The following is a 19,765-nucleotide window of genomic DNA, read 5'->3' as shown; positions in this document are numbered from 1 at the left end:
AATTGCGCTGCATTTCTGATGTCACTATGGTTAGGTTCATCTTAAAGCAAAGTCAACTGTCTCTTCACCACACAATAAAAAATGCCAAAGAAGTGTCTACAGTTAAAATGTACTGTACGTGCAGCAAACCAATCTCTTTTCAAATCAACAAGCTGTTTACCAGTCGGAGAGATGTCAAACTAAGCACACTTATGCATGCTAAACATGTCAGGCCACACTTAAGGCATTAAATAGGTTTAAACAATCCTCTAATTTAGATACTTAATATAGGCCCAGTTTTCAAACTCAGGCAGCTAAATTAGACAGCACCCAGACTGGAACTGGGTTAACAGTAGCACGAGGGCACTCAAATACCCAAATTTAAAGGCCCAATCCAACCTCCACTCAAATCAGTGGAGAGACTCCTATTGATTTTAGTTGGATCAGGCCACAAATCACCTAGGGGCTTGTCTATATGAACATTTAGTTTGCAGCAAGCTGGTGTGTGACGCTACCCTGATGTAGCCTCCTGCAAACCAGCTGTCTGTGTGGACCCTGCTGATGCACATTAACAGTTCTCTAATGCCTTTTGAGCTAACTCTCTTTGAAACAGGACTAATCAAAGCACATTAATGAACTATTAACGTGTCCAGAGGGTCTGTGCAGATAGTTAGTCTACGGCAGGCCAGTGTGGGGTAGAGTCACACCCCAACTTGGTGCAAACTGCTCATGTAGACAAGCCCTAAGTCTTTCTGTTTTTATATCATGGTCATCACTGTAGTATCAAAGCACCTAAATGCAGAACTGAGTACCTTATTTTAGAGGCTGAGAAAAAAACTGAGCTTTGAATGTGCTCTGCATAGTTGTTAATCCTTACATTTTTAGTAGTAAATTTGTATTTATAGCTAACATATCAGAAGTCTGAAAGGTAGTTTTCCTAATTTGTTCAACAATTTTTAAAACATTTTTTTACTCACTGTTTTTATTACCCTTTGGAAGCTTTAAACTGAAATCTGTTTCCTTACCGAAATTTTTTTTCCTCCTTCACGTGCACACTCTGGTTTGTTATTGAAGGGTGGTTCATGAGGATGAGGGCTGGGAAGCTGGAATGGATTTTGTTTTTGTAGAAAAAGTGTTAAAGGATTGGGAGGGGTTTAAACACACAAAGAATGACATGGAGTTAGCAAACATACTATACAGTTTAAAAAAGAAGGTTGGCCAAATTTGGTTCCTTTAAATGTAAAGGAAACATTGGGACTCATTCCAGGGCTCTATTCACCAGACAAAAGGCTTGGTGGATATTGGGTTACAGAAGCTTTATGGTATTTTGTATCTGAAGGACGCATCAGATCCTATTCCTGGTTCAGCAAGCACTTAATGGGCCTGATCCCACAGGATTAGGCCCTGAATCTGTAAAACGGGCAGGAAGAATCAGGTAGGGTATCAGAAGCTCTCACACTTTTCGTAACGTGTACTCCTTCTTAATAAACATCCCTTCTTGACTGTCTCATGGACACCTCCGCTCTACTTGATCCACAGACCACCTTCCCTCCCATTCACAATCACCATTTCACTCCTGTGGCAACTACAGCAGTTGCTTGCATGGAAAGGTAATATTAGGAAGGGATTTACTACATTTTGTCGGTCTATTAATGCATGTTAGCAACTGGAAATGGGGAAGGAGATGTCAGCACCATCTGGCCACGGACCACAACTTGAGAACTTCTGCTCTATAAAAAAAGATCAGCACATGTCAACAACTGATACAGTCAGAATGGTTGGGATTCTGTAGTTTGGGATTTCAAGACCATACCGTGAAGACAGAATACTGAAGGAGGTTACACCAAGGGTTAGATTCACAACAGGACTTATGAGAATAACTGCCACTTTAGGTGTCTAAGTTGCAGCATCCGGTCTCACTGGGATTCACGACACCCCCACTCAGCTTCTGTCAAACCCTGCAGCCTCCTAAATTTGCTTGGTGCTTAAGTTTTCACAGTAAAAATTTCCCTAGGCGCTAGGGTTGCCACATGTCTGATTTTCAACTGAAACACTCAGTCAAAAAGAGACCTTGTTGGCTCTGGTTAGCACTGCTGACCAGGCCTTTAAAAGTCTGGTTGGTGGCGCGCGGAGGCAGGCTCCCTACCTGGATCCGCGCAACTCCCGGGAAGCAGCAATATGTCCCTTCTGCTCAGGGGGTGACCACGGGGGCTATGCATGCTGCCCCTAACCCAAGCACCAGCTCTGCAGCTCTCATTGGCCAGGAACTGCACAGCCCCTGTGGCCACCTCTCCCACTAGGAGCTGAAGGGACATGCTGGTTGCTTCCCAGGAGCCGCCTGAGGTAAATGCCATCCAGAGCACGCACCATTCCCTCCTCCCAGACCCCAACCCCCCTTCCCCAGCCCTGGGTCCCCGGCCAGACCCAAACTCCCTCCCAGAGCCTGCACCCCCTCCCACACTCCAAATATCCCTCATCCCCGGCCCCACCCCAGAGTCTGCACCCCAGCCACAGCCCTCACCCCCCACACACACTCCAAACCCCTCTGCCCCAGTCCGGAGCTCCCTCCTACACCCCAAACCCCTCATCCCCAGCCCCACCCTGGAGCCCGCACCCCCACCTCCGCCCCAGCCCAGTGAAAATGAGCGAGTGAGCGAGGGTGGGGGAGAGCGAGTGACGGAGGGAGGGGGGATGGAGTGAGTGAGGGAGGGCTGAGGGGAAGGGGCAGAGCCTCAAGGTAGGGGGCAGGGTTTTCTGCAATTAGAAAGTTGGCAGCCCTACTAGGTGCCTATGTTTCTGCCTCTGCACCTGCACATGTACTCTCTGCACACATACTCTCAATGTGATGCACAAACCAGGGGAAGATAGGTATTCCTTTGCCTAACTCACTTGCAGGACCCAATCCAGGTTTTTTGCCACCCCAAGCGAGAAAAAAGGGGGGGGGTCCGGAGTGCTGCCGCCAAAGGGAAAAAAACGGGGGCCAGAGTCCAAGGGCAGAAAGAAAAGTAAAGGAAAAGGAGCAGAAGAAGAGAAACAGAGGTTGAAGACTAGGGAAGACAGATTTGTACATTCCACAGTTTCATGTAATCTGGAAAGCTACATTTTTTTCCTTTCTTTCTGATGAATAGAGCCTTGATTAAAGTGTTACCCAAAGTTTAGTATTCTGAACTTAATTTCTTAACAATTAATGACAAGGGGCTCTATGAGTGCAGGGTTATCACGAAGCTAAGGATCTTGGGTCAGATGCCAAAAGACTTGTGCCTCTTAAAGCAGTAATTAGGCCATCCAATTTTTGTGTGATTTTACGGGAGACACATTTTATTTTTAATGACTGGTTTAGTTTCCACTCCAGAGCTCTGAGTATGATGCAGAGCAACTACAAACAGTTTCCCAGTTGCACCAGTTTTCCTTCTGAACATGTTCCTGATTTTTATTTTAGGCATGAGCTTTTTAAATCCGAGTACAAAATCTCTTTTAAAAAAACAACTTACAGTAAAATTGATGTCTGAACCCAACATACTTCTTTGCAAACTTGAAATTTAGGAATCAAAACCCCTCTAAAGTCCAGTTTTAGTAGGGACATTCATTCCTAAAACCATAAATTAAAGCAGCCATAATTTTAAAGTAACAACTCTCCTATTTTCAATTTAATATAGAAAATAAAAATTGCACAGAAAATAGTCACATGTATCACATTTCTCTTAATAACTAATCCATTGTGCAGAAAATGCTGTACCACATTTTCCCATAAAAAGTAAACATTCATAATAAAAAAGCAGCTTTCAAATGCTTGATTTTCTTTAACATTACCTTTGAACTATTTTTATACAGGATTTATAAAGTGGCTGTATGTCCAACAGAGATGATTTTGGCACTGTAGCTATCCTGGCTGCTTATTTTTGACAAATAATCTTCCCAGACTGAATTCCTCTGATTTAAACAAACAGCTGTCTCGTAAAGAGAATTTTTAATGTATTTACTACATTAAATGGAAAGAGAGAGAAAGTGTAAGTCTTCCTCACGCTGATTTGCAGAGAACAATGCTTTTAGACAGACAGCCTGAATGCTATTAAAAATAATTTTATAAGAAGAGTTCAGTACTTACAATTCCATCCCTGTCTGGTGATCCTCTGCCACAAAGAGAAAATACATATTAGTCAAAAAACAGACTAATGCAGCCTTTGCTGTTTAACCTTTGGAAACAATTTTCTCAGCTAATTCACATGATCTGTGTTTTTTATGGTCAACTACTGTCACCCACCTTCCAATTGGTAAGAATCACAGGACTGCTGTGGTAACAACATTTTCATAGGTCTTAATATCTCTTTCATGGGATTTGTACACCGTACCCTTCTTATGGAGGAATGTGGACTTCTGTTTTCAGTGTTTGTTCTTTACATTCACATTCTGATATTCCTTTCTCCCAAACCTTCCTAGAGACATGTTGTACGTTCTTTCAGAAGACACAGTAGAAATAGATATACAGTGACAATTTAGGGCCAAATCTGGCAAATACTTTCTACTGAACATTGTCCTTTCTTCTGAGAGTAGTAATTGCACTGAAGTCAGCAGGACTAGTTATCGTATTAAGGACTGTGCTTAGTAGCGTTTGCAGAACTGGGCCTTAAGCTATAGCAAACATGGAACAGCTACAGATATGGCAGTCATGTTTATTTAGCATTATATAAATATGATCGAGTGTTGAGTGAAAAGATAAGTAATTATTAAATCCAGCCCCCACTCTTCCCTCTCCCATTCCCCCCACATCTTTCAGTCTCATCTAGTGCTATAGATATTCCAAAGACTGATGGTCAAGACTTATGACATTGCAGAAAATCTACAGGCAGCTACTGCCAATTCAAGTATAATTAAATGCACCAATGTCCTTCATTGAACCACTCGATAATTATTGTGTATTTGCCTTTTCTTATTCTCTGATTTAATATTTAAATCTTACTCATTACACGAGGTTCCCAAAATATTCTTCTAAAGCAGCAGATATAATATAAGATTCCATATTCCACATGTGTTCCTTAAGCTTAGTGATTTTGGTTTTGGGTAGGGAATATTTAAACTCCCTAGAACTGCATGTTTGAATCCCTGCAGAGATGGCTCAATTCTTCCTCCTTCAGAGGTATTAGTGGACTGCATATTGTGTGCTTGTGCCCAGGTTACCAAACAATCCAGATCTGTCTGTATCGGTGACCTGTCCTCTTATTTACCATTCCAACTTCTGTGTCAACTGCAAACTTTATCAGTCATGATTTTTGGTTTTCTTCCATGTCATTGATAAAAATGTTAAACAGTGTAGGGCCAAGAACCAATCCCTGCAGGACTTCACTAGAAACACACACATTTGATGATGAGTCCCTGCTTACAATTAAAACAAATTTGACTTTCAAATTAGCTCAGGATGATGAACACTGTGCACATCAATATCAGACAAGTAGCTTATTTTATCAACTAATTAAGTAACTTTAGAGTTTTTTCCTGGTCTCAGAATTCCTTCCAATTCCATTTCCCTTCACTCACTCAAGCAAATGTTCCCATCTCCTGTAGGCTGTTCATATGCTCTCTTGATCTGTGCTGGTTTCCAAAGATCGCTGACCTGATGGCCTCAAAGGCACCGCATAGGATTCCTGGCTCTGCGACCATCTGAATCCAGATGCGTTCTCTGCTTTAGTTTAAAACTTTTGAATGTGGAGACTTTTTAATGTTTTTACCTTAAAAATAAATGTGCTTGCTTAGAAGGAACTGTGTGGTAACCTACAACTGCAGGCAATAGACCGGTCTAGCCTTCAGAGAAAGCAAAGCACAGGGACCATTCTGTTTAGTGCAGTCCAGGGAGCTGTATAGCCTTAAAACCCCTGGTGAGGAGGGAGTGAGGCCTGGGTCTGCTCCCAAAAGAGGTGATGGCTGGGAGCTGGAAATCTGTAAGTAGGTGCCATTCAGGGACCATGGAGGGGAAAAACACAAATGCAATTATCCTGAAACTGTGACAGCTGCATCATGTCTGATTGCTGACATGCCCATAGGTCTTCTTGGGATGTGGCTATGGTAAGAGAATCAGTGCTGTTGCTGCAGCTTCTTCCAATGGACAATTCCTGTATGTTCTTCCAAATTACATCTCTTCGTGCCTAATGTAGCCAATTATTTTAGTTTATTATTTATTTATTGTGTGATGTTATGATTAATGTGTTATATTACACATTTATTGTATGTTAATTAGAGTTAATTTGAAGGATTATAAAAGTATAAGATTGATCAGTATTTAGAGGAACCTAGTATTAGACATGAGTAAGACAAGCTGAAATGCAAAAACCTGTAGGTTGAGGCCTGCAAGATTTTAGCTTAGCTATTTAAGTGACCAGGAAATAACCCGATGCTCTAGGATTATGGGAAAAGAGGTACGAACTGGTAAGATTGCAAACAATTACCCAAAAGATTAATATTAGATCATAAAAATACTGTAAAGGTGCATCTGTCTCTGACATGTGTCTTATCCACAGAATACAGGTTGTGTGTCAATGCTAATGAGAATAAAGGGAACTTACACTGTCTATAGAAAACTGGGTCCCTTAAGTTTCCAGGGGACACAAACCAATAAGAGAAAAGAGGGTTGGCACTTTTATGGACATGTGCAGAATGTAGGTATAGACAGAATCGCATTATAAAAAGGGGATGCCCAGAACTGGAAAATTGAGCTCCCTCTGAGAGACTCCAGGAGGAACCATCCCTCTACTGATGATCAAGCCATGAGAGACCCATCAGATCCTAACACTGTTGTTAAGGATGTGTGTATAACTATATTTGTAACTTGTGCATAGGTCTGTATAGAATTTCTATATGCTTGGATAATCATAACTTTAATAAAACTTGTAAAACAGTCTAGACCTTGTACTTGTGAATGTATGTGTGGTCACTACTAGAGAGACTAACTCTGAAGCAAGTAGCAGAGGGGACTTTCACTCTGTTAAGCTTGAAACTGTAGCCGCCAGAGCCGAACCCACTACCGCATTACAAAATTCACTTTAAATAAAATAATAGGCTACACTAACAGCAGCATTCAATGTCAATACAGCCAATAGATTCCTGTCTCCCTTCTGTCCTCAGCTTAAAATATTGCAATCAGTTCAGTTTCCTCTCCTCTCCACACCTCTACTTTATTGAATTTGTCCCTTTTTATGGCTTCAATCCCTTTTGGAAACTTTGGAGTTGATTGACATCTCCACTTTCCTCCTTATTTGAGCATATGCAGCCAAGGTCAAGCCACCTGCTCTTTGTCCCCGGTGCACTGTTACCTGTGCTCTTGCAGACTGAGCTAATTATCCCTTCGCAATCCACAGTTACATTTAAATGTATGGAGATATCCTATCTCCTAGAACTGGAAGGGACCTTGAAAGGTCATCAAGTCCAGCCCCCTGCCTTCACTAGCAGGACCAAGTATTGATTTTGCCCCAGATCCCTAAGTGGCCCCCTCAAGGATTGAACTCACAACCCTGGGTTTAGCAGGCCAATGCTCAAACCACTGAGCTATCCCTCCCCCCTTTTATGAAACATTTATGAAATGTTAACAAGATTCTTTTATAATAAATCTAGCTATAAATATACATTTCATTCTATTAATCCTTGATTATAATTACAGAACAAACTAGCATGATAAAGCAAATTGGATTACTAAAGCACCGTTGAACTTGGTTAATACCAAAGTTGCCTATTTTGAGTTGGCATCTTCATCCAAGTTTTCACTGACTTTGCTTGAGTTGTTCATACCTCAAGCCCATGGGTGATATGTTTTCAAAGCAGTTACAGACATAATTAGAATCTTCAGAGCCTCTTCAGCTGGAGAGACTCAACCTGTTAGTTGTCTTTAAGGAATACTTGATCTCACTACTGACTCGCTCATTGTTGTAATTTTTTACTCAGGAGCTCAGGCACTATGGTGATGGGGCACCAATGTAAGACCCTAGCTACCTAGATTTGAAGATTTTGGATCTTCAAATATGACAGTCATATACTTACTATTAAGGACTAAGTACAGGAGGCCTGTTACTGACTCTATGGAGAGCCCTTCTCCTTGCCCTAAATTTTCTGTCAAAGGGTTATGTTTTTCTATAACAGTTGCCAATGCACGAGTAGAAGTAGAGAATGTACCCTAGTGTCTCGAACTGTATGAGTGTGATGGGGTGGACCAGGCCCAAAGGCCCCTTGCTGGAGGCCTCAGGGTTCTGCCACACCCATCCCAGGAAAGGAGCAGTGGAGAGGTCCTCCAAGCAGGCTAGAATGGCTGCAGGGGAAACAGCCAATCAGGACCCAGGAGGGCCATATAAAAGGAGCTGCAGCACAGAGCAGTAGTTAGTTGCTGCATGGAGCAGGAGAAGAATAGACTGCAGGCCTGGCTGCCTGGAAGAGCAGCAGGACTACAGACAGCTAAGTCTGCTGGCAGGGACAGGGGGACCAAGAGGCTCCTGTCTGGCTGCTAGGGACTGAGTAAGGACTGAGCCTGGGGAGGGCTACAGAAAGATAAGTGTCTCCAGGGAGGAACCCTGGGGATACTGCCCCATATCAGGACTGGACTACTTAAATACTAAAGCCCAAGGAGGGCTAGAGAGAGAAACCACCAGAGGGGTACTGAGATAGGCCCCTGTGGACTATATACCGCAGAAAGAGTTTGTGCTGGCTAATGTGCAGACAGTATGACTCGGACGGAGGGCTGAGTCAATGAAAACCCACCTGAGAACCACTGAAAGGGGTCTCCAGACCAAAAGAACATAGACATGCCCAATCAGAAGGGGGCACTCGTGAAAGGTGGGTGCCAGCCCCGTTACAATAAGACTGACTAATAAGTGTCTTCCACTTTCATGCTATGCTGTCTCTGCACTGTGAGCCAAAAAGCACTCATTACACTTATGACAAGCATGTTTTAAAAAAAATTCCAATAACTGCCACAATGGCAGTAGGACATTCCTACTGCTCCATGCATGGGGGTCAGCCGACCCATGGAAAGGAAAGGCAGAGCGTGAGAACACTTGTAGGACCTCATTTTGGGGTGAATTCTATTGAGGGCAGGGCCTCATGCATGCATAACAAAATAGAGGCTAGACTGGTAGACAAACTCAAAGGAAGTGGGGAGTAGTGAATGACAAAAGATGTAGTCCCACATTTTCTAGTGGTTGGAGGCCGAGGAAGTAAATATTTGTGGTTCTGCATCTACAAGCTAATGAGTATTCTCCTTTTGCTCAAGTATTAGCACTACCAAGTTTTACAATGGACACATTAGCATAATTACTGCTTCTGGTTGCCATTGTTTCCATCCTACTAACTTCTATGCTATGGCACCCTCATCCTCCTCCCCACCCCACAAAAGGAAAAAAAATCACCCCACCCACCCCATCAAAGCAGAAAGATAAGCCACCTCCGTAGCTTGCTAATTAAAGTATTTTCCCTAATATAGTCTCTCCTACCAGCTCATTATCAAAAACATCCTCTTCAGGAGTCATTATCTTAACTCTTTCATCAGCGTTCCTACAGCCTCTATAAAAACACATCATTTGTAATTAATTGCTTGAATTATGTTGTGCAACTGGTTAGATACAATGTAGTAACTAGATGTTGGTTTCATTGATTTTCTTTAAGCAAAAAATATTTATGGTCTTTGTTTCCTATATCTTTATGATAAATTATAAATGAAACTACATATGACCTATGTGGGTGTCTTTGTAGTCGGGCTGGCTGACAAATAGGCATTTAAGTATGCATCTCATGTTCTCTTACTAAATCACTCCAGGTTTGGTTTGGTTTTTTAGGTTCTCTGTGTTTTTAACCCACCCCTCTATCATTTTTCATATTATTGTCTGATTTCAGACTCCAATCCACTCTTTATTCACTGCCTTTTCCTTTTATTTCTGTTCTACCCATCCCAGCCCACCTCTACCACCTCATGGCTATTTGCTTTTTTCCCCCATTTCTTTAGTTTTATCTGTCCGTTCCCTTTCCCTTCTCACTATTATTATCTACCTCCCCATCTCTTTGCCTTCATCCCATCTCTTCTCGACTTGCCTCACCTGAAGGGTGACCAGAGAGCAAGTGTAAAAAATCAGGACAGGGCATGGTGGGTAATAGGTGCCTATATAAGAAAGAGCCCCCCAAAATCGAGACTGTCCCTATAAAGTCGGGACATCTGGTCACCCTACTCACCTGCCTCATAACTGTTATTTGAGACAGCTCAGGGGCTCACATGCTGTTCCCTAGTCAATTTCAATGAGTTCAAGTAGTTGTTTGAGTCTGTGGTATCTGTTGCTAAGCAACCCATTCACAAGCAAAGGTTGCAATATAACAGTTGTTACCATTTTGCTGATGCAATGGCCCATTTTTTTTTTTTTAAATACAGGCCTTTTCGCTTTGCTTGAAGCACAGATTTCCAGGGATTAACGGCTTGCACGGGTATTTTCAGGTTACTGATGAAGATGTACGGGAACTTCACCTCCTCTTTTTGAAGGCAGAAGCAGCCATTGCCTGCGGCATCAAAATGTAATTGGAAACAACATATTTATTATTCTCCACTTTGCCTATGGCAGCAAAATCCTACAACTAGCCCCATTTCGATGTGGATCTCAGTGACACAGCAGCATCAAGCAGAAGCGGAGAACTATCAAAATCAGAAGCAGCACAGAGCCCTCTAACTACCTATAGAAATTCTGTTGCAAACAAGGGGCTAGATTCTGGAAGCTGTCTTCTGGAAAGATTGCTCAAAGGCCTACACCAGGACACTAATTATCCACAACCTCCCTTTCATCAAAGGGAAGGGAAGCTGGTCAGCACCACCTAAAGAGATGACAGTGGCTAAAAAGGGGACATAGCCAGGGTAGCTAGGGATGCATTGAATCAGTACATCTGCTGGGCAGATTTCAGCAATGGGGTTCCTATGGCATCTCAACTGCAGATTAAAATGGTCCTCACTAGGTGGAAGTCAGAGGGAGGATGTTGTAATCAAAAGCACAATCTGTCCAGGGAATGCTGGATATGTTCACAGAGTTCTAGTGATGGTCACATCGGTATTAGATAATTTAGCAACCACGTGACTGTGGTATTAGTGTTGCCACCCATCCAGGTTTTCCCAGGATCATCCCTTTTTTGAGGTGACTGTCCTGGGAAGTCTGTAAGGATGTTCGGTACACATGGCCAGCTGTCCAATTTTATGGGCTCAGGAATATCCCAGATGTTCCTTATTTTTTGTACCTCAGAGGTAGCAACCTTATGTGACACATTTTATCTGGGCAAAAAGATATGGATTTCTCCATTGTCAAAAGCTAAGCACATCTGAGAAGCCTTAATTCCCTACCCCCACCCACCCCCACTTTCTTCCAAAAGTGTATCACTCCTCCAGAGGTTGCTGTATGCTCACTTGTACAGCAGGTGACATTTTCTGTAGTCTTCTTCTGTTGCTCTTTCATTTATGATTCTAGTTGAACAAGGTATGTTTTCAATTAAAACTTTTCCAAAATACACTTCTTATAATGGTATATCCCTTACCAAAGAACCCTACAGCATGTTGCAGCAATAGGACAAAATCATATACTTGAAAAGGAGCACACTAAAATATATGCCACTTCTCCTAAGTGGCTGCAGAAATTGAATATTTTCCATGAAATGAAAACAGTACTTAGAACAAGCCAGTTTAACAGCGAGAACCCTTAAGAATTGGTAATCCTATTATGCATGAGCATCATCTACTCCCAGCAATGAAACATCACCTTGAGCCATAACTACTTCTGAAAGCACATAAATACAAAGCCAGTTGAGTGTTTTACTACTCCAAGGACTGGCCTTGACCTGTTAAGACAGCATATTTAAATGGATGGTGCATCTAAAGAGGATTCTCAGCAGACCACATGCCAGTTGGTAGTTTAGACAGAGACACTCACAGCAGTAATATTCCTCTAATTTGCACACCATCATCACCACAATCGGGAAACGTGTCTGAAACTAAATTGTCCCTACAACATTAGATGAAAACAAGCATCACATTCATTTGGCTACTAGATTAATATGAACATAGGACACAGGATTAGAATGGATCCCCTGGTTTCTTGAGTCTCATGCTACTGCAGGCAATCCTGCCATATAATCCTTGTTCATAAATTTGTCCAGGTCCACCTTCAAGTAAGTTACGTTGCTTTACCCCACTATTCCTAGTGAAAGGCTGTTCTGGACCCTCAAACCTTCTTTTGGATTTCCAGCCTAAATTTATTCATGGCCAGATTATACCCGTTTGTTCTTATGCCAACATTGTCCTTTAGCTAAGGGAAATATTTTAAAATGTATTGTTGAATACTGCAGTGACAGTTTTGAATAGTAACGTATACAACATATGTCAAGTGTATATAGCACTTCTACAATGTCCTGGTATAAACATTTCAGTCATTCACAAATACATGAACTTGTATTGCAGACTTACGTGGAATCAGTGTCCTTTTCCTTCTTCCGTATTCCAAAGGCCTTCCTTGTACGTTTTTTCAATCCTGTGAACAAAATGAAGATGACTCAGAGGGAGATATTAATATCGTGGTAAAATAAATAATGCTAAAATAAAGGTCACATGCTCCATTAGTAGCTGTAACTAAAAACAGATAGGGTTTTACAGCTAATACATACACCTCTACCCCTATATAACTCTGTCCTCGTGAGCCAAAAAAAAATCTTACCGCATTATAGGTGAAACCGCATTATATCGAACTTGCTCTGATCCGCCAGAGTGCGCAGCCTCCCCTCCCCCGAGCACTGCTTTACTGCGTTATATCCGAATTAGTGTTCTATCGGGTCACGTTATATCGGGGTAGATGTGTACTCTCATACCTTTTACCAGTTCATCTAAAAATATCTATTACTTTACTCCATATTTATTGAACATCACATGTCACTCAGTAATTATGGTCAACAGTTTTAATCATCCATATTAATTTTTGGTATTAAGACAGAATTTCATTAAAAAATGCAGTACACCACGACTGATTATTAGACCACTGAAATACATTTTAAGGAGTAAAATGCTCAAACTAGCTTACAAACTAGCTTGTGTCAAAAGTTCAGAAGAGCACACAATACTTCTACCAACATCATGCTTTTCATATATCCGTAGTAACATTTTATACATGTGTATGTGTGTGGAAGGGGCTGTGGGGGGGTGGGTCTGCTTTTTTTTTTTTTTTTTTAAGCCACATGGAAGCAAAAACATCCATACACAATTACCATTTCAGCCTTGCCAATAGATCAATATACTATATATCATTCTGTATGGTCAGTGCTTAATTTGTAATGATAGAGATGCCGGGGCTCAAATAATTTTTTTTTACATTCATAACTGATGCAGGAAGCCCAAAGGTGCCGGGGCTATGAACTGCCAAGCCTAGAGGTGTCGGGGCTCAGCCCTTGCAAGCCCTGGCACAAATTAAGCACAGTAGATACTTGTATTATAAGTATTATGGAACGTAAATTAGCCATCAAAGAAAACAACCAAAAAACAAAGTTTGCGTATCCAACCTGTCACATTGTATTAAGGATACTTTAGATAGATTGCTTCTTGAATATTCCCTGATGGCTTATCTACAAAACAGTGCCAGTGCAATCTGCTCATCTTGCTGGAAAAAGGGTGCTGTAACAGCAAATGCTACCAGAGGATTGAGGGGTGAAGCAGAGAAAGCAGTTACAAGTGCTTGTTTGGAGCACTGAAATGCAGCTGTGAAGCGTGGTCATAGATACCCTAATGACTTCAGGATTTGGCTAAGTGTATCCTTACTTAGTGGTATGTCATTTAGTGCCAACTACTCTCCTTTGTTTACAGCTGTTTTTACAGGAATTTGTACTCTGAGCCACCATTCCACCAGCATGACTGGAGGTGCCATCCATGATCAAGAGTCACAGAGGTACAGGAGCCAGGAGTCACAAGGAGGACCAGAGCCCACCAACAAAAGGAGCAGCAGGAGAGAAAAAAAACAGGCAGCATGAAAAGGGAACCAGTGATTATGGAATAGGGAAGCACGTGCAGGTAAAGGGAAGAGAAGAAAAGATCAAAACGGGCGATAGTCCAAATTATTGTTTTAAAGAAGATGAAACAAACTAAATTAAAGAGTTAGGATACCTAAATACCTACCTACTGTTACTTTTACAGAAAAGTCACTGTAGTTGCATTAGCAAACAGGCCATTGATGGGGTGAGAGGCGGTCAGCAAAGACCACATCTAAAAAGATGGTTATCTGAAACGCCTCTTCTATAGTTTTATGGCCCAGATTTTCAAAAGTACAAACACCCAGCAGTTCCCATGACAACACTTCTGGATAGATTTTCAGAAGATCTCAGCACCCAATGTACTGTGTTCTTTTGAATCTAGCTGCATATTGCTAATATGTGAATTAAATTAGTGTCCTTGAGTGCTAATACTAACACACGTGATGTGTGTGACTGAACATACCCAATGTGTATCAGAAGTCTCCAGGGGCCTGGGAAGACTAAAATGAATACTTATACAATTAAAAAGTTTTATGTTCTATTTTATATCAAGAAACTTGACCTATCAGTATAGTGTTAATAGTGATGGGGATTAGAACACAAAGCCTAAAAGAAGGTATGATGAGGAGCACAGGGAATTAACCATCGTGAATGGAGCAAGATTTTGGGACCTGCAAAACCTGTAGATATGGGCAGAGGGCCACCCTCAAGATAGAGAGCATCACCAAGTATGTGGGATGTCTCAGCACAATGATGAGTTGCTTCATTAGCTTAGGATCATAATACATGATACCAACTCCAGAGGAGAAAGGGTGTAAAGAAACTGACGGACAGCCTCACCTCCCCAAAAAATAACTTCACTGGAGGCCTGAAACATCCTAAAGCCAGACTCAGTCCTGAACAAAGAATTTCAAGCCTGATTCACAAGATAAACGTTAGTTTGGAAGTTTAAATGCAGAAATAAAGTGCCTCAGTGGCTGCTTTAATACACCAGTCAGGAATTACAAAACAGCTAATCCATGCAAATACTGACCTCTTCAGCATTACAGGGGTAATCTTCATGGAAGGATGTACTGTTCCTGAATATTTTCTCTAAGATCATCAGGCTAAAACCGATGTTTCTTCCACATCACTCATGTTTGACTCACCTTTAAAGGTATCACACATGTATGGCATCCCAGTTCCAATTCCAAGATACTAATGCTATACAGTGATGTTCCACTCTTAGCCAAATTTGTATTTGGCACTAAAAAAAACCCTAGAGCAACTAGTAGTGCTTAGTCAACTTTTGTACTGATACTTCTCTTTTATGGGACATTAAATTCGCTTTACACCTATTTAGTATTTAAAGATTCAGTCTATGCCCTTTGCCCAGTAGCGTTATGCAGAGTGGTATCAGACATCACAAAAGCAGCAAGGGCAGAAGACTAACTTGATCTGTGACTGGGTGTTTCAGACCAGTTAAAGGCAATAACTGGCAACTCTGCTGACGTGGATTATTTTTGTTGTTAGGAGAAAGGGGATAACGTGCCTGGTGACAGCACAAGCAACGTTCTACAAAAGGACAGCTGTGATATCACCGCCTTGGAGTATTTTCCTGTGAATTTCTTACTCTTTTGCTGTAATGATCATGTTGCAGAAGTGCACTGGGAATAGATTTGGTGGCATTTCAGGCTGAAAATAAGTTTCAGGGGTTTATTTAGGGTTTATAACTCATGGCTTGGGCAGTCCTGATGCCATGCCAGCCTCTGCTAGGTCACTGGTGACAGTCTATTCCCAATGGGCCTCTCTATGCAGGTTGAAAAAGGCATTCAGCACTGCAGGACTATCTTTTCACCTGGGCATCTACCCTGCTTCTACTATCTAATATTGAAATGCTTCCCTGCCTTTCACAAAGGAAGTCCTGGCATCGTAAATGTATTTTAATGAGCTGTCCCAGTCCCAAACACTTCTTAAAAAAAATTCTAAGTAATGAAATTCCATCCTTGGGCAATGACAGACTTGACACTTCCTGAGACCATTTTAATCTTCAGGCAGCAGCTTTTAAAGTGATGGCTAGGTACTAAAGCAGACTGCCAATTAGCTGAATCCCCCATCTGGCAGCTGCACTCCCTGTATGTATGTTATCCTGCACACTCCTGCATTAGGTCAGGTTCAAAATTAGCTGATCTACTAGTTGGGCCAAGGAGATCCTTCTCCTTGGCCAGATGAGCCTGACCGGTGTTAAATCTGGTCTCAGCTGGAAGTCACTATCTGTGTATCATTCAGGCTCTGATGAAGTACATTGTTGGTCAAACCTGCGTAGTGCAATCAGTGGTCATGGTCTATGCCACAATCAGAGACCTTGTTTGCTGACTCCAGACAGCACAAACTGAGTTTAGTTAGTTAGTGAGCTAGTGAATTATAAGGTTTTGCCAAGATCCTGTAGCAGCAAAAAGAATCATCCTAACAGACCAGTTTCTTTTCTACAAGGAACACTATCAAACCATGCTCCAATATACCTATGCTGGCTTAGATGCGGAGACAACACATATCCTTGTATGAAAATTATCCATACCCTTAAGTGTGTAAAACAGTTCAGTATAGAGGTTAATTGTTTTGAAAACTGATCCCTATACCAATTCCCTTTTTCCTTTTATTATTTACAGTTGCTAACCCCAATTAAATCAAGAGTATATCAGGTATATATTTGACTTTTAGTGGGAAACAAAAATAATGTTTTTGTTTTCAATAAATGTTAATTTCAGTCAAAATTCTCCACCAGTTTTCATAATAGATTTTTTTTTAAAAGCAGATTTTATTCAAAGGTTCAGGAATTAAATTCAAACGTTTCACTACATTAATGCAAAACAAACAAATTTATTTTAGGATAATACAATGTGGTAGCATGGAAACATTCATTGAGGACTGGTATTTTTAATCAGGAAAGACTGAAATGCTGGGTATTCCACTAATTAAGTACTAGTTATATTTTACTAAGATATATTAGGGAAATTGCATATTTATTTTTATTCATATGGTAACAATTTTAGACAATTACATAACTGGTGTATTGTCTGTAGTATCGTACATAGTGCATACATGCATTAGAGTTAATCAGTATGGAGAAGAGCAGAGATTCACAAACTGTAGTCAGAAGGAGAGGCAGTTGGTCACATGAAGTTAGCTCTTCCTCCTTACTTCCAGCTCCTAAGATGCCTTAAAATACAGGTAAAAATATATTCTCTGCTTCCCCCTAACTTTACTTTTCTAAAGTAATTGCTATAGTTGCACAATAATGTTATGGGATGGCAAATAGGAGGGCATGTGTTGATACAGAGATTGCCTCAGAGAAAATTAGGTTGACATGAAAAATGTTTGGACACCACTGTAGCAGAATGCTATTCAACACTAATTCATTCCCATCAGCATACAGGAATATAAAAATACTATTGCCAGTAAATAGGAAATAACATGATAATGATCACCTTTGGGAACTGAGTAACTGAAGGTAAATCCAACAGCACATAATGAATGGGGACATAATTATACCCCGCTTTGCTGGGTATTAAAATAATCCTGAAACATTTTCAGCAAAAATAAATCAGTCATTAGTGCATATGCAGAATCATGTACACAAAAGAATAGAGGACTTCAAAATTAATTCACAAAAAAGTTAATCATATATGACTCTTAATGGCATTATTACCAGCTTAAGCAATCGCACAATCCTATTGCTGTAAACTCTTGTCTTTTCTATCCTTACACCAATATTCACCACCCTTCCTCCTCATGTCTTCACTCAGACTGTCAACTTGTTTAGGTACTTATGAGAGTCTCTGTAATAATTAGTATCCAAGCACCTCTCAGTATTCCTGTGAGGTATACAGCTATTATACTCATTTTACAGAAGATAAACTGTTACACAGTTCAAATGACTTGCCCAAGATCACACAGGAAATCTGTGGCAGAGCTGGAAATTTAATGGACATCTCGCGATTCCAGTCCTGTGCCATAACTACAGGATTATTCCAATAAATGTTGCTGACTTTGTATTGAGAGCTTTACCAGACATTGAGGTAACATAAACCCACATGAGGGTTGCCACCTATCCAGGTTTTCCCAGGATCATCCCTTTTTCGAGGTAGCTGTCTGGGAAATCTGTAAGGATGCTCAGTATACACTGCCAGCTGTCCAGTTGTATGGGCTCAGGATTGACCTAGATGTCCCGGTTATTTGAATCTCAGAGGTGGCAACCCTCGCATACACAAGGAGGCACAACCCAGGTTCCAACAAACAGACCAGAACTGTTGTAAAGTCACAGCCCATACTACATGTGCCATAACTGAACACAGCCAGTTGTACTTCCTATTCCATACTACTGTCAGGTCTCTTAGATGGATAGGCTAAGATTTTCAAAAATCAGAGCCAAAATGTAGGCTCCTAATTCCATATTCAGGCATATAAATATGAGGCCAGATTTCAAAAATGCTGAGCACCCTACAGTTCCCCTTGAAAACCTGCCCATGTATTTATATGCCTGACTACAGATCTAGGAGCCTAACTTTAGGCACGCTCCCTCTCTTTTTTCCCCTCCCCCCTCAACCTTGGTAAAGTCCACTACACTAACTCCCCTTTGGGGCATGAAAATTTTCTTTTAGTCTCTATTGTAAAACACTGAGCATATTTGTGGTATTTTACATATGAGAATTAAGAATAATGTTATAGCTGACAAAACCAAGAACTAAAAAATGGCTGTTGGTCAGGTCCTTTTGTGCAGATATTGATGTGAACGGCATGCAGGAGAAATCCCAACCCTTAGTAAAATTCCACTTTTCTTTGTATGAAATGTTTTTCTCCTGGCTACCATCAGATAGCCAAAGACACTAGCATCTTATTTACCCTTCTTGATACCGTTTTCTTCATATCCAGTTCTCAAATATTCTTTGTGTGTCACATAATGTTCTTCTGTAAGGAAAGGCCTGACAATGATTCTGCAGAAGTAAATTCAATTTATCTAATCTTTACATATTTCAAATGACAAAATTAGTGCAGAGGACGACACACAGCGCCAGCCAAGGAATGCTTTTATTATGTTCATTCTGCAAGCCAAAGTGCTCGTTTTCAACTCATATGATTGATGCTTTATTTTTCGCTACACTGCTTACTTTGAATGTGTCCTTGAGTTGCAATTCGTTTCAATATTCCCTGACATTCTGCACTTGTTGATAGTTTCTGTTACAAGTTTCAGTAAGTATGTCTAAACACTAGTTTTCTCTGCATAATGTCAAAATCACATGGGCTAGCATCACATGCAGTAGCACAGTCGACGGGGGAGCCACGGCTGTCGATCCCGCGCCGTCTGAACCCCAGGTAATTCGATCCAAGATACTTCGACTTCAGCTACGCTATTCACGTAGCTGGTTGCGTATCTTGGATCGATTTCCCCTCCCCCCCCCCACAGTGTAGTCCAGCCCTTAGTACCCTCTCGGTGACAGATTTCAAGAACTGCAGTGGTATAAAAATCAGCCTAGTTTCAACATTTTAAAAACACAGCATCATTACCAATTACAGGAAACAGCATTTACCACACCTATATGAGCCACTAAGTTTTGTACTAACTTGAAAGGTCTAGAACTTGGGGTTGAAATCCTGGCACCTACAGAAGTCTGTGGAAGTTTTGCCATTGACTCAATGGAACATGGATTTTGCCAGGTATTTGAGAGACTGCCTTATCCTTAGTGCCCCACCATGAAAGTTAAGATGTGCTCAGGGCCTTTTGCTGCTGATGCCCACATGGCAG

The 19,765-nt window shown here is 41.2% G+C and overlaps 1 protein-coding gene across 1 annotated transcript in view; it reads right to left on the bottom strand.

Moving 5' to 3' along the window:
* The window catches only part of SGIP1 (SH3GL interacting endocytic adaptor 1), a 164,545-nt gene that overhangs the window by 81,153 nt on the left and 63,627 nt on the right, over window positions 1-19,765 (bottom strand). Inside the window, exons 3-5 of the mRNA XM_065553994.1 lie at window positions 12,437-12,500; window positions 4,085-4,109; window positions 1,005-1,082 (exon numbers count right to left, since the gene is read on the bottom strand). Coding sequence (XP_065410066.1) covers window positions 1,005-1,082; window positions 4,085-4,109; window positions 12,437-12,500 — 167 coding nt within the window. The remainder of the gene's footprint in view (window positions 1-1,004; window positions 1,083-4,084; window positions 4,110-12,436; window positions 12,501-19,765) is intronic.

Source organism: Chrysemys picta, chromosome 8 (assembly GCF_011386835.1).
Source record: "Chrysemys picta bellii isolate R12L10 chromosome 8, ASM1138683v2, whole genome shotgun sequence".
Classification (NCBI taxonomy): Eukaryota; Metazoa; Chordata; order Testudines; family Emydidae; genus Chrysemys; species Chrysemys picta.
This window is presented reverse-complemented; position numbering and strand designations above follow the sequence as displayed.